Below are 23,894 nucleotides of genomic sequence, written 5' to 3' on the forward strand. Positions count from 1 at the left end.
ATGTAATAGCGACCATAATACGGGAACAGAAACAATATGTTTGTTGGAAAGGAAAAGAGAAACCGAAAAGCTGGTTGAACCGGGAGATACCAGAAGTGATCGCCGAACGACAGAAAGCATCCTTAGAGCACAGGCAGGCAAAGAAGGCGCAGTTGCCGCGCGATGAAGTAGCCAGTGAATGGGAAATATACCGGGAGAAAAAGTCTATGGTTCAATTACTGGTGAAAGCAAAGATAAAAGGTGAAAGTGAACATTGGTTTCAGAAATACGTGACAAAAAGAAGGCTGCACCTAGATTATTTTGTAACCACATAAACTTATTAGCCAGGAAGTCAAAACAATACAAAAACATATCCTTGAAGAAGATGGAAACATACTAGAAGGGGAACCGGCATCAAGTTACGTCCGAAAAATAACAGCCGAATCTATCCAAGGCAACGACGAGGTTGTATTTGAAGAAAATGAGAGCATGAAAGAGAACCAGATTGAAAAGGAGCTGGTGCTGACAAATGTCAACTGGAAGAAAGCCGAAGAGAAAATTCCTAAGCGCACAGCCACAGGGCTAAACGAGCTTCCCGCTAAGCTGATTAATGAACTAGGACCAAAAAGTAAGGAAGCTCTGGTGAAAGCAGTCGAAAAAACTTTAAAAGATAGAAGAATACCAGACAGTTCGCGACAAAGTAGAATGAATTTAATTTATAAAGGTAAGGGGGAGAAAGATAGAGTTCACTCGTATAGACCATTGACCATTACATCGCTAATATACAGGCTAGTAATGCAGGCAATCAAATTAAAGCTTCGAGCATGGGCAGAGAATAATGGCATTTTGTGAGAGTTTCAGAATGGCTTCAGAATAGGTAGGCGGTTGAATGATAACTTGTTTGTTCTTACTCAGTGTATTGAAATATCAAAGGCAGAAAGCAGACCGTTCTATGTGGCCTTTTTAGACATTACAGGAGCCTACGACAACGTAGACCGCAACATCTTGTGGGATATTCTGGAAGGGGAAGGCTTAGATAACGATTGTCTGCAGCTTTTGAGAGAGATTTACCTAGAAAATACCATTTGCGTTGAATGGGAAGGGATGAGGAGCGAGGAGAAAGTTCATATCAACAAGGGACTGAGGCAGGGGTGCCCTTTATCCCCACTGCTGCTTATGATGTACACGGTGAGGATGGAGATGGCACTAGAAGGAAGTAATATCGTGTTTAATCTCTCATAAAAACAGGCGGGTACAGTAGTAGAGCAGCAGCTTCCACGGTTATTTTATGCGGACGACATGGTGCTGCTAGCTAACAGGCAAAGTGATTTGCAACGTCTGGTTAATGTCTGTGGACAGGAAGGCGAGAATTTATGTCTGAAATTTAGTGTTAGGAAATCAGGTGTTATAGTATTCAACGAAAACAGTGAATAGACAGCGGCAATACAGGGCCAGGAAGTGTCTCGGGTAAAAGAATATTGTTACGTGTGGAAAGACACAGAATAAAGAAGCTATATACAGGTTATTTACACTGGAGCCAGATCACAAGGCCGACACTCGCTCGCGGCAAAAGGCACAGACCCACTTCGTCGTCATTCTCGCGGCGGCTCGTACCTTCAACATCACTCGATGATATCGTAATAATATTGTGACGCTCTTAGGTGCATAGTGGGTTCACGCCTCAACAAACAGTATGCGGGGCACCGAAGAGTGGTCAACGAGAAAGAGGACGTATGGCTGGCTGGCTGAATCTCGACAGGCGCTCAGCTGAGCGCCTGTCGAGATTAAATACCTCGGTAAAAATACCTTGGTATATGGACAAATACCTTGGTCGAGAAATACCTTGGTATATGGATAAACGAAGGCAATAGATATATGGAAGCACAGGAATGTGCTTCCATATAGCAATAACCGCAAAGGGGAAGAGAAATGCAGCCATATTGAAGGTTAGAGCGTTATGGAGATACAATAGGTACGAGGTGCTCCGGGGTATAGGTGAAAAGGTGTAATGATTCCAGGACTTACTTTTGTAAATGCGGTTGTTTGCTTTAAATCAGGGGTACAAGCAGGACTCCACGGGAACTGAGGGTCAGTGGGACGCCTCGCACTGGGCGCTCACGGGAAGACTACAAATGAAGCTGTGCAGGGTGATATGGGCTGGACTAGTTTTGAAGTGAAGGGAGCTCACAGTAAAATTGGTTATAAAGAACGACTGAGCAATATGGAAGAAAATAAATGGGTGGGTGAGTGTTGAGATATCTGTACCGGAAAAACATTGATTCACATTGGAGGAAAAGAACTAGGATGCTTACCAGCAAGTGTGCGGCATGTAGGGTGATCAAGAAAGCAACAAAGAACGCCAAGCGGAAAGTTGGAGAGGCTGAAATAATCTCATCGTTGGCGGCAATGGAAAAGAAACCTGCCATGAGTATAACTACTTAAGAGGAAAGAACGAAATAAGGAAACATACAATTTATGATAACTCTAAGGGAAGCTCATTACTTTTCGAAGCGAGATCAGGATGCCTTAGAACACGCACTTATAAAGCGAGATATAAGAAGGAAGAAAAAGCATGTGCTTGCTGCAGCAAAGGTAGGGAAATGATCGAACATGTTTAATTAAAATGTGGATGTGGATGTGTGGGCCCTGAGTTCCAGGTGGAGGAGGGGTGTCATACATGTCTGAAGACCCCCCCTCTTTCCGCCAGCTTGACTTGGCGTAAATGATAGCGGAACGTTTTATGTGCGGGACGCTGGTGCGGTGCGCTCATATCCCACCATGGTTTGTATCGTCAGTGTACATGCATGCAGTGTTCCATTTATCATCCTTTAAAGTTTGAATAACAGCGCAAGGACAGCAGAGGGCACAGAAGAGAGAACAGAGCGCTCCGTTCTCTCTTTTGTCTCCTCTACTGTCCTTGCGCTGTTACTGAAACTTTCAAGCAGTTTTACCAACAAGCCCAATCCTACACCCTTCCATTTATCAGTTTTGTGTAGTTTGTATTAGTTTCGCTGTGTTGAATAAAAACACTGTTTCCTAGTCATAGCTGACCATCTCTTTGTCATTTTGTTGTTGTTGTCACGGTGGCGTCCCACAGGGCGGGGTATTGAGTCCTATTCTCTTTAACCTAACTATGGTTGGCCTTGCTGAAATATTACGTAAGACAATTCACCTATCAACGTACGATGATGATATTTGTCTTTAGTCTTCTGCGGTGACTCGTCTTCAAGTGCGCGCAAGAATTCAGCGGGCAGCCACCCGAACTTGTTCGTATCTCCGCAAACAGGGCCGTAGTGGCTCCATCGAAAAATGTGCGTTAATCGCGTTTACGCGCGAACCCATAGCACCGTACACTGTTTCTCTCAATGGCCAGAGTACCAATAGCAGAACTATCACCGCTTCTTAGATGTGATTATTGACAGGGGCCTTTATGGAGCCCCCACTGCATCTACCTGAAGCGGAGATAATTTCGATTGTACCTATAATGAGGTTCCTGCACGGAAAAAACTGGGGCACGTTGGTGCGGTCTATGCTGCAGCTGTACAGAGCACTGTTTCTGGGCTCTTTACGTTACAGCTTGCCGTGGTTGGCGAACACATGCAAAACAAACATTCGTACCTTCGAAAGTTTGCAAGGTCAGACTCTACCGCAATGTCATTGACTACCACAATGAGCCTCGACTCGCGCAACACTGATGTTTACTAGAGACTATACACTTGGTTCCAACATACATAGCGATTGACAACCTTAGGGCACACATTACCCAGTCACTTTGTCGTTGCTTTGCCAGGACAAAGTCCTCAGTCCACATTTTCCAAACTTGTTACGACACATCAAGGCTACCTTCCGTCGGGCTTTACCCAGCAGCAAGAACACTGTTAGTCACAAGTATACGCCTCACGATTCCGGGAATTACGAAGACCCGTGAATCAACAGTGGCTCTACGTCAGTTCACACTGTCATTACTGAACGAGACATATGAACAAAGAACGCACATTTGCACCGATGGACCTGTCTCAGCTACCAGCTCCACAGGCGTTGTTATTATCCCGGCCTATACAAGTCACAATTAAGTTCAAAGTGTCCCATATAACGACCTCTACGGCAACAGAACTTGCCGCTCTACGTGCCACTGTTAATTACATGGCACACGTACGCCAAACCTCGAAAGTGGGTAGTTTTTTGTGACTCCAAGGCAGCCCTCCAGAGTCTGCAGTTAGCCTTACGACGGAAGACCCATGAACAACTGGTGTTCGAGAGCAGAGAGGCTCTGCATTAAGCCCTCATAAACGGACATGACATCATCTTCTGATGGCTTCCGGGGCACTGTGGCATCGTCGGAAATGACCTTGCTGATGATTCCGCACGGTCAGTCCACAAAGACATCACAAAGAATCGTGCGAATGTGAAGAGACGATAGCGCACGTGTTGCATTTTTGTAATCTCTATGAGATCAAAAGCGACGTTCTTCGGGCGGTGTTAGACCGATCAGATAGCATACCATTTTAGAGGCTAAGATTCTTGGACCATGACCCCACGCGTTGCAAGCTCACAAGGCGACGCGGGCACTGCGCTACGTTTCATGAAATTGACGGGCCTCAGTGACCGATTATAGACGTGAAGTTATGGACAACCGCACGTATTCACATTGATAGTACCTTCTTCCCTCCTTCTCCTTTATTTTCTTCCCTTAAACACTTTCCTCTGTCTAGGGTAGCAAACCGGACGAGCGTCTGCTTGACCTTCCTATCTTTCCTTCTGCACCTCCTCCTTCTGTTGTTGTTGTTGTGTGACTTCAAGTCACAAGTATAATATCCTGTTTCAGCTGCACGGAATTTCACATAAAGGTGAATATTGTGAGGATATCTCGCGGTATTCTAACAGGTTATGTGTCTTTTTGACCACTTGGAGCTCAGCATTGTGCAAAATATGGCTGATAATTAATAAGCATATCTTAAACAACTGCTTAATTAGCAATTATAGAGGAAACATTGCAATTCGGGAATTGAGGACCCAAAGTCGTATAGTTAAAGCAACAGAAACTTCTCTAAAGAAAATTGTCTTAGGTGCTAGAGCCTGCAGTACTTTAGCATTTAAGGCGGCCCAGTATGGCAGTACCGAAAAAAATACGAAATATTACACAAGTGCCGTCGATCTCTCTATCCTCTCCAATGCGAGTGCAGACCAACAACAGCGCAAGCTTTCGCTGGCACGGGCTCCATGGTGGCCTTCTCTTTTTTTGCAAGGTGACGCCAGGAATCGACGCGGAGCGTGCTCTATTCCGTTTCTAATTTTGTGGCGGTACCGCAGCTCGCGAATGATAACGTTTGTCAATAGCAGCAAATAAAGAAAGGCTTTATGGATCTGAATGAAAAGAACTCGTGATTGTCATGGCATTGGCGGCCGCGCAGCAAGGAAGCAGGTGGCGTTTTCTGATAGAGTGGGTAGATCAGCGTGACTGACACGCGATTTAATTTTCGTTTGGATTCAGGGTTGGCGAAAGCCAAAATATTGCATGCCGTAGTAGATACCACGGTTTTTGCGAAGTTGTTGGGCAACACATCACTGTCAGGCTTCAATTTTGCAGATGTAATACTACCTATAAAATCGCTAATTATAACTTTTCTTGTGCCGGCTGCCAAGCCTTAGAGTCTGACAGCAGATGTGCAAATGCGCCTATCACAAGTTATTAGTGCAGCACCCTGTGTTATTTGGTGCAGAAAATAAAACAGCCTGTATGCCTGCTACATTAGCGATCTCTGGGAATGAAAGTGAATGGTAGGGAGGGGGGATCCAAGGCGCTGTGCTGGTGCTAAAACATCACTCCCTCCCCCCTTCAAAAGTTTTGAATACCCTCGCCTTCCTGAAAACACCTGGGAAGGGGGGTGGGGCGTTGACAGAATGCAGACCTATGGGCCCCGGGTGCCAGACAACCTAGCTACGCCACTGAGTGTTCGTATCGTCTCTCGTTGAAATAAACTTTTTCTAAACACATGTCGGCTTGAATTGCTTGGGCAGTAAACAGACCGACCTATGTTGCCGACCCCGTCGGCGCTGGCTCGGCCACGGGTAATGGCCCGGATGCGTGGGGCTGCATAAGACCGAGCGTTAACGTTTTGAGTAGCCAGAGACATCGGCTTCACGCTGCTGGCCGATCATATTGACCCTTTTCGTGGCGATCCCGTGGGTGCTGCAATGTTTGATCACGTGGTTGCCATTGCTTGCCTCAACTGCCTCCTTTGCCTACGCGTTTACAACTGGTGCGTATGACGCCGTTGCCCCGCTTAGCAAACCTCTGTTTCGGGAGATATCGTTGACGGCGGCTGGGTGGACTACACGAAGCTTTAGCACTTCAGAGAACATGCAAAAGCGCTTTGGATGCTGATTAAGCTATGTCCAAACGGCGTGAGCCGCGTATATGGTGCTTGTTTCAAAGCGAAGGCTTTGAACGTGTTTCAAGGGCCTCTCCCCAGGCCCGTGCCCAGGATTTTTTTTCGGGGGGGCCCAACCCAAGGTAACATTTCTTTGCAAATGAGGGAGGGGGGTACTCTGACTAGTACAAATGTTAATAACGCCCACCATTCGCCATAAAGACGTGTAAACCCACAAAAGAGAAATTAAATAAGGTGTATCTCACAGTACGCCTGTGAGATACACCTCTCCCCACTAGGCAAACAAGGAACCACATCAAATGGACTCGCGCAGGAAAGAAGCGCATGAAGAACACTGCCAAGAACAATGAAAAAAGCGAAAGTGTAAAATAAAGATTTCTATGGTAGCGTACAACTTAAAAAAAAAAACAGCAGTTGACAACCAAGGCCGCCGGCCCACGCGGGGTTGTGCTGCTCCGCCAGATAATCACAGAAGCAAACAAAGTCGTCGTCATGCGGTCTTTTCAAAATGACGTCATACTTTATACCTGCGGAGCGTCTGCTGTTCTTTAAGAGTATTTTCATCGACGGAAGCAATGAGGTATGCAGCAGAAATGGACAAAGTGTATAGAGTGGGAGCATTTCACTCTTCAAAAGTATACCTTTTAATGTTTGGAGTCGGGCATGAAATAGAGGGTATACCTGGCCCATGCCGTCGTCCAACTTATCCACCCTGAGGACGTTGTTGAAGGGAGAGACTTGTTCTCATCGAGAAAGAGGAATATGGGTTTATTTACAGTACTTACATGAGAACGTTACAGTTCATCAGTCTAACATGACTGAAAGAGGATGCACTCTCAGCAGCGGCACAACAGCTGCTTATGAACACTCTGTCTTCTCTAGATGCCTAGGTGAGGGAGAAATGGCTGTTCAACCTGCTACCAATTCGGAGCGTTCAAAGTCATCGTAGCCGACCCGCGTTTGGAGGGGGGGGGGTTACACACACACTTCTCCACATGTTTCACTGACCACGCCGATGTGAGTGGGTTCTCGCAGACACGGTGCTTGACCCGAGCAGGCGCCTCTTCCTCCCAGTGTTGACTCTGCAGACAATGGCCGCCGCGTCTGTCCATGACTTCTAAGGGCCGATTTACGTTCGAGCTGCACATCGCCGCAAGCCGCACCGCACGCGTGCGGGCGCGCGAAATATTGCACATATCAAACACTTGTGCACAAATTTCGGCTTACACTGTGTAAGGTATACACTGTGCACACAATGGTAATTTGTGCACAAGTGCTGGACACGTGCAATTTTTCGCACGACGGCAAGCGTGCGGTGCGGCTTGCGGCGATGGGCGGCTCGAGCGTAAATCGGCTGCTGAGGCGGCACCGCAAAATATCTCCCAGGGGCTCCCCTGCTCCTAGCGAACCGTGAAGGCGGTGGCGATTCCACAAACAATACTTGGCCCGCCGACCGCGTTTAGTCATAGCGACGCCGAGGGGATGTTGATGCGGCACACTCTCGTCCTTACAAAACGAGTCGCCATTGCAGGTGGGGAAGGCTTCCATGGTCGCTTCTGGGAAGCTAGCCACCCTCGCAACTGCGGCTGGCTGGGAAAATTTTGTAGGTCGGTACCTTTTCCGGCCGTTCGTAAAAACCTGCCATGGTTGCTTAGTGGCTATATTGTTGTGCTGCGAAGCCCGAGGTCACGGAATTGAACCCCGATCCCGGCTACGGCGGCCGCATTTTCCATTGGGGCGAAATGCGAAAACACCCATGTACTTAGATTTAGGTACACGTTAAGGAACCCCAAGTGGTCTGAATTTCCGGAAGACGCGGAATTGTTCTCCACTTCCGGTGGCGTTTTCTCTACTTTTTTTTAAATTAAAAGATGTTGATTCATAAAGATTTTCATAAACAACGGTTAAATTCGTTAAAGGGCCCCTGAAACGGTTCGGACAAATTTTGTAGGCGCGTAGGGTACAGCTTAAGTAGAACATTCGCACCACAATTTAAGTGAAGCGTTACGTATTAATGGAGCTGCAAGCGATTAGAAGTTACCCTCCTCCCTAGCTATGCTTTTCCTCCTCAACTCTCTCGCCGAGCGAGCGGCGCTAAGCTCCGCCTTCACTGGTTCAGCGTCACGATGCGACGTCACATCGCTCACTTCCGGTTGTTTAGGAGCACGCCCCCTCCCGCGCGAGACCTCTCCGCTAGCCGCTTGGCCGTCGACCGAGAGCTATCGAAGCAGCGTGCGTTGCGAGCATTCTGTCGTAGCGCCGAACGTGTCCGGTACTCCGCTAAAAACAGGCAAGCTGGTCATTTCGGCAAATGACTGGAGGCATAAACTCAAGCTGATGAAGGAACTTTAGCGTAGACGTACGTGAGCAGCCTGATCGGTCTGCACGGTCCAGACACTTGCTGGCGCAGCGCTTAACCAGTCAAACAAAGCGCTAATATTGCTCTAACCAAGTGTAAAGCATTTTAAACATTTATAACTCAACGTGTTGATGATTACACTCCTGCGAAAAATACACACCAGCAACAAAGAATACACTTCGTTGCTGCTACTGTGTATGGTTGAGCTCTGTGCCACCAGGTGGCTGCACCGTGCAGACCATTCACATTTGCCCTTCTGCTCATCTCGTGGCTCATCCCGGCACAGTCAAGCGGCCAGACCCTGTCCCCTTGCGCTTGCCCTAATACTGGACTCGCATGTTTGCAGGTCGCTAGGTTTGCAGTCCACAAGGCAACAAAGTCGAATCATAGTGCTCGCGAAAAGACTGAGACCGACTCTGACCGCGGAGCTCTCGTCAAAATGGAGTACGTTGTAACACAAGCAGACGACACTTGCTGTGTGCCGGAAGTGCTGAAGTGTACTAAAAAACTATTCTTGTGTATTCTCTTTAAGTTATTTTCTTTTTACAAAAACAAAGTAACTTACATTCCAACTATTACGAGCTTCATTTGTTCACCATAAAGTTGGAAAAATTATCAACCACGCGCCCTGGTCAGCCAATCAGATAGCTCGCCCATGTGACGTAATATGGGTTATTTGCATCATATGGGTAGGGGCGGCTTAAAATTCCGCCGAGCAGTGCGCTGCGATCCCCAGCGATGGGTATTTTTAAAACCTTATAATAAATTACGCGCTTTACGCAGAGCACTTAGATGCATCAATTAATGATCAGAAGAACCTACTCTAACGACTCAGTACGTTTGTAGAAAATCGCCAAAATCGTTTCAGGGTCCCTTTAATATTCGATTTTTCTTCCTGTTTGGCTGTTGCCTTGGCTCTCTCCCTTAGTAGATCTACTAATTTCGCAACTCCTTGCGACTCTTGTTTCCAGTTGCCAATTTTGCACGAAAAGTGCTGCAAAATTAGGGAAAACCCAGACGATATGGCAATGCGAACTCCTGCAAGTCTTTTAGGACAATATCCATTAACTTATAGAAGATAACCGGCGCTTTCCTCAGCCCGAAGCTGAGGGTGAGAGGGCGAAAAGTGCCTACAGGTGAGATAAATGCGGCATAGTGTTGCAAATGGGTCGCAAGCCCCAAGGGTAGCGTTGGCCTGGCGGCCTGGGGCACAACTGGAAGCATCCGAAGGTCCTGGCAAAGCATGAGTCGACTGCTAACAGAACAACTTGTTTATTCTAGCATCGCAAAAGAGCGGCCGGTCAGGTCGACCGAAGTGGAGAGACGGGAGAGCACGCTACTCGACGGAAGAATTCGGAGCCTCTCTCGGCGTCCGGGTGCAGCTGCTTTTATACTCTCGGAGTTGAGGGCAAGAAGGAACGCCTCGTCAGAGGCGCACGTGGCGGCGCCGCTCGGGCACGTTGAGACTAGAAGGTGACGCATCCGCCGGGCCAGCGCCGGTCAGACCTCCTCGCTTGACACTTGGGGAGCCCCTCTCCCCAGCTGCCGCGCTTTGACAAGCGTGGGCACCAACATGCACACACACGCACACGCACACACGAAGACACGTGGCATTGAAACATGCCTGGACGCGCTTGGCGGGGAGGCGTTGCGGCAGCGCTGAACGGGCCAAAATGTCCGCCGCTTTGAATGAAGCCCCGGCGTCCGTTGCATCCGCGCCGGCTATACCGCGCGTCGTAGGCGAAACGTAACAATAGCGACTGGCACTTCCTGAAAGGGGAACTTGCCAGTATCCCCGCACGAGATCTATAGTTGAAATGTATTTAGCAGCGCTAACTCTTTCAATTCGTTCCTCAATGTTGGGCATCGGGTACAGCCGATCCCTAGTGATGGCATGTAATTTCCTCTAGCCAACACACGGACGAGGGTCCTTGTTAGGGGTTTCCACAAGTATTAGAGGTGACGTGTAGTCATTATCAGGAGGCTCAATTACTCCCAACGCTAGTATGCGCTGTATCTCTGCCTCCATAATTTCTCTCTGTCGTGGAGACACCCTGTAAGGCATTGTTCTTACGGGTTCGGTTGATGTAAGCTCTATTTCATGTATTATTATTTCGGTTCTACCTGGCCGATCACTGAATCTGTCGACATATTCTCCCAGCAGCCCTGTTAGGGCATCTAGCTGCTCGGGTCTAAGAGCGTGCGAGCTTACCGAATGTTTTACTGCTTCTTCTAGGCTGATTTCAGAGTTGGAGGTCGCCTTATACTCCTTAATCTCTGTACTAGTGCCATCTTGCTCCTTGATGGTACAGTTAACGACTCCGCTCCGCTCTAAGCACGGCTTCGTCAAATTGCAGTGGTATATCCTCCCCTCCTTCCTGCGACCGGGCATTTTCAGAGCATAGTTAGTATTTGAAAGATTCTGCAACACTTTAACGAGTCCGCCCCAGTGAACTTCAAGCTTGTTCTTTCTTGAAGGTTTGAGGATCATTGATCATTGATCTGGTTGGCCATCGAGTGGTCACGTGCTTTGAAATTTGTGTCGGGAAGCGCAAGTTTTGCAAAATGCAATTTTGCGTTTTCATCAAGATGACAAAACGTGACGTGTAGCGGCCAATTTTATGGACTAATACATTTTTTGGGTCCTTGCCAGCTATACTGCGACGTTAGCGCTTCAAAAAGAATGTGAGCAGTAGCGTACAGAAGCGAGTGCAATACATCTTCAATTTGGGGAATATGTGGTGGTGATCCAAGATATGCGCCATGCCAGCTTGCTGGTTGGCTGAAGGAATATCCGGTGAGGAGCGTCACAGGAAGGATTGTTTCGTAAACGTCATTTTGACGGTGCGTGACGTTGCGCTGGGCCGCCATTGCTGAGTTTTTCTGCCACAATTTGTGGTGCGACGATCCGCGCGAATTATGCTAATGAGCAGTCATATGCAATGGCAGCCGAGAGGAATGCGTACCGCCCCATTTTCCCCGTCGTTTAGCGTGATGAAAATATTTTGTTCATAACGCGTGCTCACAGTATTTGCATCGCTCTCGGGTGGTGTAAGAATTTGTGTTTGGGGCCATCATTGTTTAAAAGAACGCGTTTATACGAAATAATATTGGTTGAACATAGCAACCTTTCGGCAATGATGACCGCTTTTCACTGCTGCATTTTTATTGTAATCAATATAATGCCTTTTCGCGCAATCAAACGTTATGACAATGGCGTCTTTCTAATTTATAAAACGAAATGTACGCAAGGCGGCGTCTTGAACTTTCCTCCCGCGGTGGGAGTAACCAGCGAAGTGAACAAGAGATGGTAGCGCCGGGGCTTGCATCGCGCTAGTGGATATCTCTGGTGCGCGCAACGCTATTGGTGATATTCGACCGTTTTTTAGCGAGCCGAGTCGGGCTGAGTCACTTGCGGTTCACGAGATAGAGATAACGTGGCCTAGAACGTGCGCGCATCACCACTGGTAGGTCGCGTATGTTGTCTCAAGCAAGAAAACAGGCGCGTTGGCGCCAACATACGATGGCTAATTCCATTTCCCGTGGACACGCATCTGAGGTATTGAAGCAGGCGACGGCTTGTACCATTTCTTTCTCTATGCTTGTACGCTGCAGACGACGGAAGCGAGAAGCGTTTTCAACGGAATAATCATACACTTTGAGCTAGCTGCTTTATCTTTATTGCGGAGGAAAAGTGCTTTGCTTTACCGATAACGCTACATTCAGGGCCTTCATTTAAGTATTTTAGGCAAAACGTCAATTTGGCGTCACGTGGCAAAAGCAAAATGCGGCCATCAGCGCCATTTTATTCACGTCGCGTCTACGTCACGCACCGAAGCGGAATAGCGGAATGTCCGGAATAGCGCCCTCGGCCAGTGCCTATACTACAGTGTACTAGACTACTTTCCAGTGGCACGACCGCGCTTCTCCACTGAAATCGACCGCTCTTAAAAGCTCGCCTGGGTGCGCCTCTGCAGCGTACGTGGTACACAAGAAAATAGAAAGCGTATTTGGTTGTGTATACAGCCGCTGTTTTAAAGTAATTCAGCGTGGGTTTGCCATTATTTTTTGGTTACTTTATGCGCGCAGAGGTGTTTGAGCTGGCCTTATGATTTCGAGTGTGTCTTATAAAGCACGGACACGCGCCGCAAGGCGCGGTCCCCGCCGCTCGTTGCACTGAATTGCTTCTAGTTCACTGTACCTATACAGTTTTTTCGTCGCCGCCATATTGTGAACGCAGTGGCGCCGCCTATGAGCAGCGCCACCATACTGGCTTGGGTGAAATCGGTGTTTTGCATGGCAGGTATACGCTCGGCGGTAGGTTCTGGCATTTGTTTTCGCGGTCGTGAGGTCTGTTTAGTATGGCGTGCGTCTTCTGCGAGTTAAATGGTTCTGTGAGACGTGCTGAAGTAGTGTAAGGCGTCATGGCCGGAGTTTCTGCTGGCGTTGAGGTGGACGGAACACACAGCGCGATGTGTGCGCGCATATTTGAGCCTACAATCAGCCTCGGAGATCAGTTGTGTATTTCTGAATGTTCCATTCACTAATGTGACCTTATCGCAGTATTATCGTCTATTTCAAAGCTGCGGTTTAGGAGCCATGAAACATACTGGACGATCGTAACAGCGTGGGTACCATTCTGCTATGATAGCAGTTGTGCTGTTTTACCTTGACAAGCGTTCAAACTGTTCGCTGCAGGTTACATTGCGTGACTACTTGGTTCGATGGATGAGGTTTCCGCCCCTTAATGAAATAGTTTTGGCAAGCAATAGCAGCATGCATTACAGTCTGAATTAGGCTTGTCCAGCAAAGAGATTGTTTACGAACTGCGCGAGCGTCCTAAGCAGTGATAGGTGCTGGATTACAGATATCTTTGTTCTATATACCACATGGTCCAAGCATACGGCCTCAGCGGTTATAGATTTATAAACGTTGTGCGGCGTGACTATGCGAGGTCGTACTACGGCGTTAGCCCATTTTATCTTGCTTTTTCAAAAAAAAAAAGAGGATCATAACCAATTTTTTTTTCGGTTGTGTTCGTTCCGTTCTCTACGACGCACTCACACGTATTACGAAAATTTTGTCCTCAAAAATGGCCGTCGCATTCTTTTTATGCGATCCCTCTAATATATTATGGCTGTATACAGGCGAAAGAGGCAATGCCGAAGCGCACAGCTTACTTGCGTAGACATAGTAATTTCAAGTATACTAGACTTGAAATGCCCGAGAACGATGCCGGTGGAGCACAAATATTTAATAGCGCCGGCCGCTTAGATGTTTCGTGGTAGGCTTAGGTTGGCCGTGCACGAGCATGCGCTCTTATGTTTTACTCCCTACGCCAAGCGATCAGACAGTGAGTCGATTTATCATTTAATGCTGGGAATACAGAGACACCGGTTTTCTTTGTTGAATTAAAACCGATATAAGCAAAATAGTTCACAAGACATACACACACCGCGACTGATAATGTGCGTACACCGTGGGTCACATTTGTGGGTCACATTTTTGCGCCCCCAATACATATTTCTTCCTACTGTGGTTACGGATGCACCGAAAGGCTTCCCTGACCACCATATATGAACGGATATGGCGTAAATTTCACAAAGTACGATCTAAAACATCTCGAAATCGTTCAGTAGCACGCGACAGCAATACTTTCAAGTAGCGCCGCGCCAGATCGCCCAAGCCAGAGAAGAGGAAAGGCTCGCCGCGCGCCCTATCCTCCTCGCCCGATGAAACGGCGCTGATTTGGCGCATGACGGTGACGCCCGCGATAGGTCACGTGACACAATCGTTGGTGCTTCAAAATCGGCGGACGTGTTGTGTCAGTGCCTCCTCTATAAAAGGCACTGGTTGCGTTTAACGGGCGGTAGCGGTATTGCAGTTGCTCTTACAGTGGACAAGCTTCGGATTCTCGCGCTGTGCCTTGGCTCCTCTGGATGCGTCGCTACATATGACCTGCGGTGGGCGAGCGTGCAAGCGACGAGTACGTGGAACCGTACGTGTGCGACAATTATATTCCACTTGTCCTCATTCACGTATAGTCTAAAAAAACCAGTAACAGCTGCGCAAAAAAAGAAACCCCGCTCCGTTAGTTATGCTTTGTGAGGCTTGAGCCAGAAAGGCATTGGTAATTTGTTCTTTTCTGTTTCTTTTAGCGACGTCACTTCGCGAAGGCCACCCCTATGTTCCTCGATGAGTTGCTACAGTGACTTGTTTCGAAGGATATTTGACGGGCCCAGCCAGTGAAGGCTTTCGCCGATGTTTATGAGTGGCCGAGAAGTAGTCGTCTTGTTGTTTAAACGTTAACCCATTTCTTTTTTGCTCATTTTGTCTTCTGCCGTGTGGGTTGCATGGGTCCGGTGCACAAGATATCGCGGTGAGTGTGCCGAAGATCGTAGTGCACTTTATTTAGTCTGCTGCACGTGAACAGTTTGTGTAGTCGCGTTCGTTTGTCAACACGCACGTGCTTGTCAAGCACCGCCGTCTCCTGTGTAGCCATGTCCCGTCACAAGCTGTGTTAATATGTTCGCATCAGTCACTCCGTGCACATTAGTGCACGCGGGTTGTTTTCGCCAGTTTTGCCCGGTAGTGGCAAGCAAGCAGATCTAAGCGTGACTACAACGCCTTTCTTACCCACTGTGGCTCATTTGTTGATTACTTCATACAACCATTGTGCTAAAAGCACTACAATCGACTTCCGTTCGACTTCTAGCTCTCACTGGGAAGTTCCGGCCAGAAACCATACATTGGCTATGGAAGGAAAACTTTAGTTCGAATGAGAAAGCACGCCGCTTCAGTTATTTCGACCCCAACCGCCGCCTCCTCATGCGTGCAGCCGTTATCGAGCTTGAAAATGTGAATTTAGCGGACGGTGCTGCTGATTTTTCTTTTAGTGGCTGGTGTTTCTTCTGTCCGTAAAGCCACTAGTTTCGTGTCGTCACGCCCACATACTCACCGGTTTGCTTTGTCCGCTTAGCATGACGTCGCCTGTAATAGCTGTTGTTCGTTCATTTTCCATTTTGAATACTTGAAGAAATCTCGCGGTTCCGCGATGGTCCAATTAACCGGAGTCGACTCGCCGGTTATGTTTGCCGGCATGTTGGACGTGCTGCGTTCTGTCAGCAACAGCAAAATAATGCCTTTGCTTTTCTCATGATGCCTGCAGTCAATTATTGCTCACATAATTTGATTCTTTTACAAAAAGATTGTTCCGTGTCTGCTTTTACAGTAAGTCTGTTTAGTTACTGTGCGCTTATGAGCGCCTCACTAGAATCCACATAAAGCCTCATCCTACTACCTTCAAGTTAAATTTTTTTAAGCAGTGTTGACAGTGCTATGCAATAAATGCTTGCTACTTTGACTTTTGCATCACCAGTTCGTCATAGTTCATGAATGAAAGGGCTGTGTGTACAGTCGCCCAAATCTTTAACTGGTGTGCGGGAGCGGCGACTTTTCCGTGCGTCAGCGCCGTTTGACGGGGCGAGGCTGGAAACAGTCTGAGGCTATAGCGCATGCGGACAAAGCGCGCTCAGCTGGGCCCATCGTCTACTAGGCTGTTTCCAGCCTCGCCGCGTCATACGGCGCTGACGCCCGGAAAAGTCGCCGCTCCCGCACACCAGTTAAAGATTTGGGCGACTGTACACTTTTAACCTGCCCGTCAGCGGGAAAATATGGTGTACATGGCAAGTTCTGCTTGTATCCGCATTTATAGCACTAATGCCTGGACAGACGATTTGTGTCAATTATAAACCACTCAATTGATGAAGGGCAACATTTTCGTGCGCAGTTTTTGATAGCGAGACTGCGATTTTCTCCATTTTGTTTGTCCTTTCCGTGTCATACGGATTTAGGGGAGTCCAACCCAAAGGAACAACAGTGGATGTATTAGACTCGGCAGAAAATCTGTAAATGCTTAGCTGTGTTGTAGCAGGACTGCGATAGCTGTCAAGCAAGACGTCAGACTTGACTCTTTGTCTGGATTGCCCCCACATAAAGCAAAAGAAGATATTTTTTTGGGTGGACTAGAAACTGGGGCGGGATAACAAAATAGGCACTGACTTAGAATTGATGTTTCGTTTGAGGCGAACATTTCGTCTGTTATTTTGAAGCCATTGCCTGTCCAATTGTCTTCCCGACTGTTCCATTCTCTCGTGCACTGCCATGCCAACCATGTACTCGTACAAACCTGCTCAACATTCCGTTCTTGTGGTCCAGGCGTGGCCTTTGTTGGTAATTTTATCTCACTTTCGAGGAATTTTGTTTTTAATGTGAATTTTATCCTTTGGGTTCATTTACGCCATTACCTTTGGCTCGTTTCTGACATTCTCAAGACAGCCCGACCGATCCTCAAATCCATGCACTCGAATGTGGTGACTCTCATTGTATCAGTGTGGGTCAGTTTAGTACTTTGTTACGATTTGACACATGGAAGTGCATTTCAGCAGAGGATGCCATGAAGAGTGCATGCAGTGTGTTGCACTTTGGCAAGAGTTAATATGGGGACTTAAGCCAATTCGCAAATGGCAGCGTGTGAGTGCATGACGCTAGTCTAGTTTATTAACAAACACCGAATATTGAAAAAGTGATGCAAGAACCACCCGTGTACTTAGATTTAGGGGCACGTTAAAGAATCCCAGGTGGTGAGAATTAATTCAGAGTACCCCACTACAGCATACCAGATGATCGGATCATAGGTTTAGCATGTAAAACTCGAGAATATAGATGCTTCACTTATCAGTCGTTAAATCTATAGCAACTGCAGCCGAGCTAGTTTCCATAACTTTTGCGGCAATGACACAAGTTTAGTCCTGCATTGATCACTTTCTCGCTTATAAAAGCTGTTCTTTGCAGGAATAATGCTTCGGACATCTCGGTGCACTTAAGTGTAAACATAAATTTTCGCCTCCAGTATTTTTTTAAAAACATTGTTTCTTTGGTTACTCTTCGCATACCTGCCGACCTTCCCAAATTTGCCCATAAGCTTTATCTTTCGGGCTTGTGCGATTTTGTGAATTTTTAGTAATATTTTTCTACAATGAAATTTGGGCAAACCACACTCTTGCAAGTCTTCCAATTGCGAAATACAAGAGATGCATCTACTTGAAGTACGTACATTAGGACAACTTCCTGAAACAGGTGAATTTGACAACAAAGTCGCTGTGATCAAAGCACCGGTGTACTGTTTGTCAACCTCTGCCGTTTCAAATTTGCTGCTACTTGGGTGCTGAGCGAAAGGTCTCGGGTGCTGCACCTAGATCATCTTTCATAAGTGTGTATGTATCCCACAGTACGTGTGTATACTTGGAGGAAAGAAATGAATCCGGTATTGCCACCCTCTTTCTGGTGCAGTGTCCACAGTATTCTCCGCGTTTCGGTGGGGGCGAAATGCGAAAACACCCGTGTACTTAGATTTAGGTGCATGTTAAAGAACCCCAGGTAGTCGAAATTTCCGGAGTCCTCCACTACGGCGTGCCTCATTTTCAGAAAGTGGTTTTGGCACGTAAAACCCCATATTATTTCCACAGTATTCTTACAAACTTTAAAGTTCAATTTGAAAGGTATTGTCAGTACCTGTATCCCTGTTGCCTTAGAGAAATGGTGTATAATAGTGGTGAACATGAATTGCTTGGTTTTGCCTTTCTTTGAATTGCACTGCTGTTTTATGGTTTCAAAGTAATTTGCATGTTCGGCAACATAACATGTGTCATCGAGTGCTCTGCCCTTGTTACACCCTAACGAAGATGTAAATGGCAGATTTTTCGCATTTGTGTTCTGAGTCGCACTGTGCAAACTTAGTTTGGGACAGACCTTTTTCACAATTGTAAAGCTAGCTTTCCTGCACGACGGTTTCCCGAACTCGTCATAGTGTATTCGTTCAGCAAACAGCAAGTGCAGTTTGCTTGTCTGATGGCATAGAAACTGTAGATGTGGCTCTCATGATAAAATCGTGTGCTTGCCATGCGACTAGTTTGAGACTCCAACCTGTGTTGGAGTCCCAAATTTTTGCTTTGGCATCAATGACTAAAATAACTTGCATTCACCTTGCATGAATCGACGCATTTTGTGCAGCTTCTTAGCCGGTAACTTATAATTTCTTTGTTTTACCCGCTTCAGCATCCAGGTCTGCGAGGAGTTTATACGGGTGCAGTGTTACAGAGCAGCCAGCAACCCAGTCTATGTGTAGGAACCCTGAAGCAGTTGCGTGTCCAGGGCGCATACTCTCGGATGATCGCTTTCGGCATTATCTCTGTCGGTGCGTGCTTTTTTGCTGCTTGAGCAAGCCTGGATGGGCTGACTGGCTGCTTGAACACTACGTCACAGGAAGGTGATGGCATCGCCGAAAGTGATCATCCAAGAATACGTCTTCCACGTCATCGGTGCCAACACGCTGGCAGTGTTGATGAATCAAATCTAACTGCTAGTAAACGCCCTTTTAAAAGAACTTGCTTATGCAGCTTCGCCGTCTCTTGATGTATGCTAACCTGCAACTGATACATGTGTGAAGGATTTTTTTTTCTGTAATCTATATTAGCCTGCATGTCAAGTGTAACTTCTAAGTATCTCTTGAATCTTGCTATAACAGTTTTGGCCCTGCCAAGATAGTAACTGGTTACTCCAGCATTATTTTTTTTTCATTTTCACCTTCTGTATGGTGAAGCTACTCGCACTTTTTGTTGCAGAGAACGCACTGGAAGCTAGCTCGGCGTCCACGGCCAGGTACGTTGCTGCCGTGCAGGGCATGCTGAGCTGTTCTACGTTGTCGGATTGTGTGCAATTTTCGCATGTGCTTGACCAATACGACTTCCACAACTTTGACCTTCATAAAACCAACTGGTCTTCACAGCAAAGCTTACTGGTGGCCTATGTGCAGAACTCTCGTAATTTTAAGAATCTTGTAGCGGCACAGATATGGGTATGTTGCAAGCGCTGTTGCAAGGACAGATGGGACCCATCTGTCCCTGCTCCCAGTGGCGCAACTTGTTCCAACACGAGCGACGTGGGCATGGGGAACGGTGCGAAAGAGACGGACAGCGCGGGAGGTGTTTGTGCTGCCAGCAACATTTCAAACAAGGCTGGGCAATTCAATCTCTCCGACTTCGTGGCATCGAACGGCCGCAATAATGCCTGCGATATAATGGGCAAAGCCACGAGAAGTGCGGTGGGAGTCGTGCACTCAGTCTGACCCATGATGCATCTGCGACAGACATCTCATCTTTGCCCAATATGTCGGAGACATCATTGCGGCGATTTGATGCCACAAAGGCAGAGAGATCAAATGGTGCAGCCGTGCGTGACATGGGGCACATAGAGGGGCACCTGCAGCATATGGTGCACCCTGCGCAACTTGTTCCAACACGAGCGACGTGGGCATGGGGAACGGTGCGAAAGAGACGGACAGCGCGGGAGGTGTTTGTGCTGCCAGCAACATTTCAAACAAGGCTGGGCAATTCAATCTCTATGCCTTCGTGGCATCGGACGGCCGGAATAATGCCTGCGATATAATGCCCAAAGCCACGAGAAGTGCTGTGGGAGTCTTGCACTCAGTCTGACCCGCCTGCTCCTAGTGCGTTGCCTGTCGATGTCCTGACTGGCAAAGGTAGCATTGCTTTCCAGCATCTTGCTAGCCATATCGCTAAAAGTGACAAAGGAGTTTCGGACCTAACAGGAACGGCAAGCGGAGTGCCATTGTCGATGTCAAAGAGCTGGAATGCTGCTTCAAAGGTGAACATGACTGCTGCGACCGAGATGTTCAACTCTTTGACTGACTCGGCTATTAACCTTTCCAACGTGACAGCACAGCTGGAGATACCCTCTTAATACGACAGCTCGCTGTCACTTTTGGCTGACGTGTTCTCTCCAGAAAGGGTTGCCAAGGAAAATGCAGATGCACGGCACGTCAGTAGAAGTGCATCTAAATGTCTGATCAAAGCCCAGCGGCAACCAAGAGGCAGTCATTCGCATCTTTTGACGGATCGAGGACAGCACTCGACAGATAATGGCGACGAGGCAAATCTTGACAAGATTTCGGTGCCATATGGAGATGCTCAACGAGACCAAGCTGTTTCCAGTGTTTCGTCTTTCAAGAAACGTTTGCCTGTGACAGTCACGAGCGCTGACGTCTCCGAAGTGAACCTCGGGTCATTACCCAAGCTCCTGCCTGCAGAGTCATTTGCATTGACAATGGCACTACTGCGGACGAAGGCAACAGAGACGTACCTCTTGTACCAGAAGATCCTCGTCCCTCGGTGTCCCACCGTCTCTTGGTAAAGGCGTCTGCTGCGATAGCGGACCAATTGGACAACAGTCGCAGAGACCAAAGTGCCGCCCTTCCGAGGTCTAGGAGAAAACCAGAGTTTACTGAAATCGGGCCGCCGCCTCCCTAAAATGGCACAGAAAGCGATTGTGTTGATCGTGTTGCTAACAGCTGCAGACAAGACTTGGCAAAACATGCGAACTCTCATTCTCGAGCACGCAATGTTCGGACATGTCCCGCTGTCAGACTTTTCCTAACTGTGTTGATGCTTCCTGTCATAAGGCTCATGATACATCGTCGGCTTCATTCACTGTGTTCCAGTGTTCTACCGGAGGCCGCTCCAGTCGCGTAGAGATGCTGACGGGCATCCCAGAGCCATTCCTCGTTGCAAGCTGTCCACAGAAGAGGTTGCACGATTGGTCGCAATCCTCCAGGAGAAATGATATCGCTGTCTAGCCGGCGATCCATGTGAAAGTTGGTGCTAGCGCTGGTACTCCTCAGAGCTAGTACTGGTACTCTTTCGACAAAAAGCGGACCGAGCCGTTGTCGCCTTTTTCAATGTCGCCAGACAAGTGCAGGTCAACGGCAAACGAAAGGCGCCACAGGCGGGTGTGAAAGACGGCGGCTCAAAGCGCCACCTCTGCTCACCCACACCGACCGGCAAAAAATGACAGGAAGTGTTACAGGAAGGGTGGACTGTGGCCAAGGTGGTGCGAAAGGCAGCCGCTGGTGACGCAAGTGCTTGCAAGATGGCGCAGCACAAAACTGAATCGACGGCAAGTACGGAGATGGCCATCTTGCGGCCTGTCTTTTCGTACAGACCAAAGCTACGAAGCGTACCTCCATCTCCTGTGGCCAGCTCGAGTCCCAAAGACATCCCGAATCCTCTGGCTCGCTTGAAGTGACCCGAAAGCTTAGTGTTGCCAGAGGACATACTGTTGTCACGTGGCCTAAGTTCCTCGGTTACCTTGAGTCCCGTGCAAGCAAGGCACTCTCTGAAATTGGACGACGTAACCGATAATAGAATTTTCCACATTCCTTCACTAGTTCTTTTGAAGGACTCCTTTAGTCCCAAGTGGGACAAATTGCTATGAAATCCGTTGTCATGCTGGCGATGATGTTTCAGCCGGAAATTGAGAAAATGGAAATTTTGCCTTTACTTCCTCCAAGCAGGAGTTTGCAAACAGCAATTTGTCAGTTTGAATGCAGTACGGATAAAATATGCATGCCTGCCAACTTTTCCAATTTTATATAAAACGTCCGATTTCTAGTGGTCCCTTGAGATTGTCATAATGACGCCAATAATTTTGCTATTTCTATAGGCATCCTGCAAGGACAAAAGTGATCTCCGCAAAATGCAAATATGCTCACTGAGCCATTTTCTGAGGCCGACTTTTCGGGCCCGCTCAGTTATTCAGGTTTAGTGGCAACAGTGTCGCTTTTGAAATGGCAGGTGAAATATTTGGCTGCTGTTAATCAGTATTTCATGAATAAATATCCTGAGCATTTGTTTTTCTGTGATTCGGATGACGTCTGCTATGAATATAGACCAGCGCTGGTTTTGACACCCCTGTGGAGCAGTCGCCTCATTATTTTGAATAGTGAATTATTTTGAAGTTTGCAATTTTCAGGAACTTCGCTGAAAAAATTGAGGGTATGAATAAGATGCTATCTACAGTTCTAAGAACCCAAGTTGGGCATATTATAGCAAAAAACCTCATCGGAATAAATGGAGTAGTCAAACAAAAGGATTTCTTCGTTCCCATGTATTTAATTAGCAGTTCCCAAGCTAAAGCTTTAGTTTAAAGCATCACCAAAGCGCCTTCAAAGCTGCATCATTCTGCCAAACTGGATCGTGGCGCTAGTTCGTGCATAATTAGTTTTTCCCATGACGTTAGACAACGACAACGGATCTCTAATTGGCACTGCGTGTGTCCATTCTTTTGTCCTTGTCTTGTGTGTTGGGCAAAACATTCATTACTCAAGTGGAAACCTCTTTTGTTGCTACTATAACTGTAGTCGAACTTTCTCGTCTCCACGCGCTGTTTCTTTTGGCAGGACAGAGTGGCAGCTGCACTTTTGGCACCTGGAAGCAGGCAGAGCAGCCTTCACTTACATCAAAGGCAGTCTCAACCTGGTGATGAAACTTGGTGACAATGTCACACTACCCGACACTGAGGACAAGCTGGGGCTAGCTCGAGCAGCATGTGGAGGAGAGGTTAGTCGGCGTGTCAAGCGCATCACAAGTCTGCGCTATGAAGTCACATGTAGTTAGATCCTGACATCCTGTTGTCTGAAACCTTGTTCTCCTGTTAAACACTTCATGTGTCAACACCAGTGATGAACATTGGAGAAATCCAAGCTTCAATAATATGCTGGAGATGTTGGCCTGGCTGAGTCTAACATTTGTGACCTGCATGCACGTTCATCTGTAGAAAACATGGGTGCTAATTATCGTCAGTGAAAGCAACCAGTACAAAGCTTCGATTACATCGATTCCCACAGTGCGCGCGATCTGCATAACTTGTTTGTTACGTGTTGTTGTTGTTGTTCTCGTCACAGTAAGGTCTTTGATTAATCGGTGTTCACAATATCACGGCTCCACTACACAATGGTACCAATTTTCTTAAAAATTATGAACAAACTCGTTACAACTGGCTGATTTTTCAGATAGCCCCATGATTTGGATGCATTTGCATCAGTGCCACTTAGCCCATTGAGCCAGTGCACGGATGCCTGAAATTTTGGTTGCTGTCTTCTGTTCTAGCTGGTGCATCTTGTCTTGTACCCTGGTCATTGCTGCACAGGGTACGGTCAATGCAAAGTTTGGCGAGCCGAGACGGCTGGTGGCTTCGTGTGTACTATGTTCTCGCTGCTTAGCGTTGGAGACAGTGTAACCAAGTTGAAG

The 23,894-nt window shown here is 47.4% G+C and overlaps 1 protein-coding gene across 1 annotated transcript in view; it reads left to right on the forward strand.

Moving 5' to 3' along the window:
- Positions 1–468: 468 nt before the first annotated feature.
- LOC139055004 (uncharacterized) overlaps positions 469–23,894 on the forward strand; it is a 37,271-nt gene continuing 13,845 nt past the window's right edge. The window contains exons 1-5 of the mRNA XM_070532713.1: positions 469–607; positions 9,806–9,866; positions 14,508–14,728; positions 19,413–19,449; positions 23,045–23,204. Coding sequence (XP_070388814.1) covers positions 469–607; positions 9,806–9,866; positions 14,508–14,728; positions 19,413–19,449; positions 23,045–23,204 — 618 coding nt within the window. The remainder of the gene's footprint in view (positions 608–9,805; positions 9,867–14,507; positions 14,729–19,412; positions 19,450–23,044; positions 23,205–23,894) is intronic.

The sequence above is a fragment of the Dermacentor albipictus genome, chromosome 1 (assembly GCF_038994185.2).
Source record: "Dermacentor albipictus isolate Rhodes 1998 colony chromosome 1, USDA_Dalb.pri_finalv2, whole genome shotgun sequence".
Classification (NCBI taxonomy): domain Eukaryota; kingdom Metazoa; phylum Arthropoda; class Arachnida; order Ixodida; family Ixodidae; genus Dermacentor; species Dermacentor albipictus.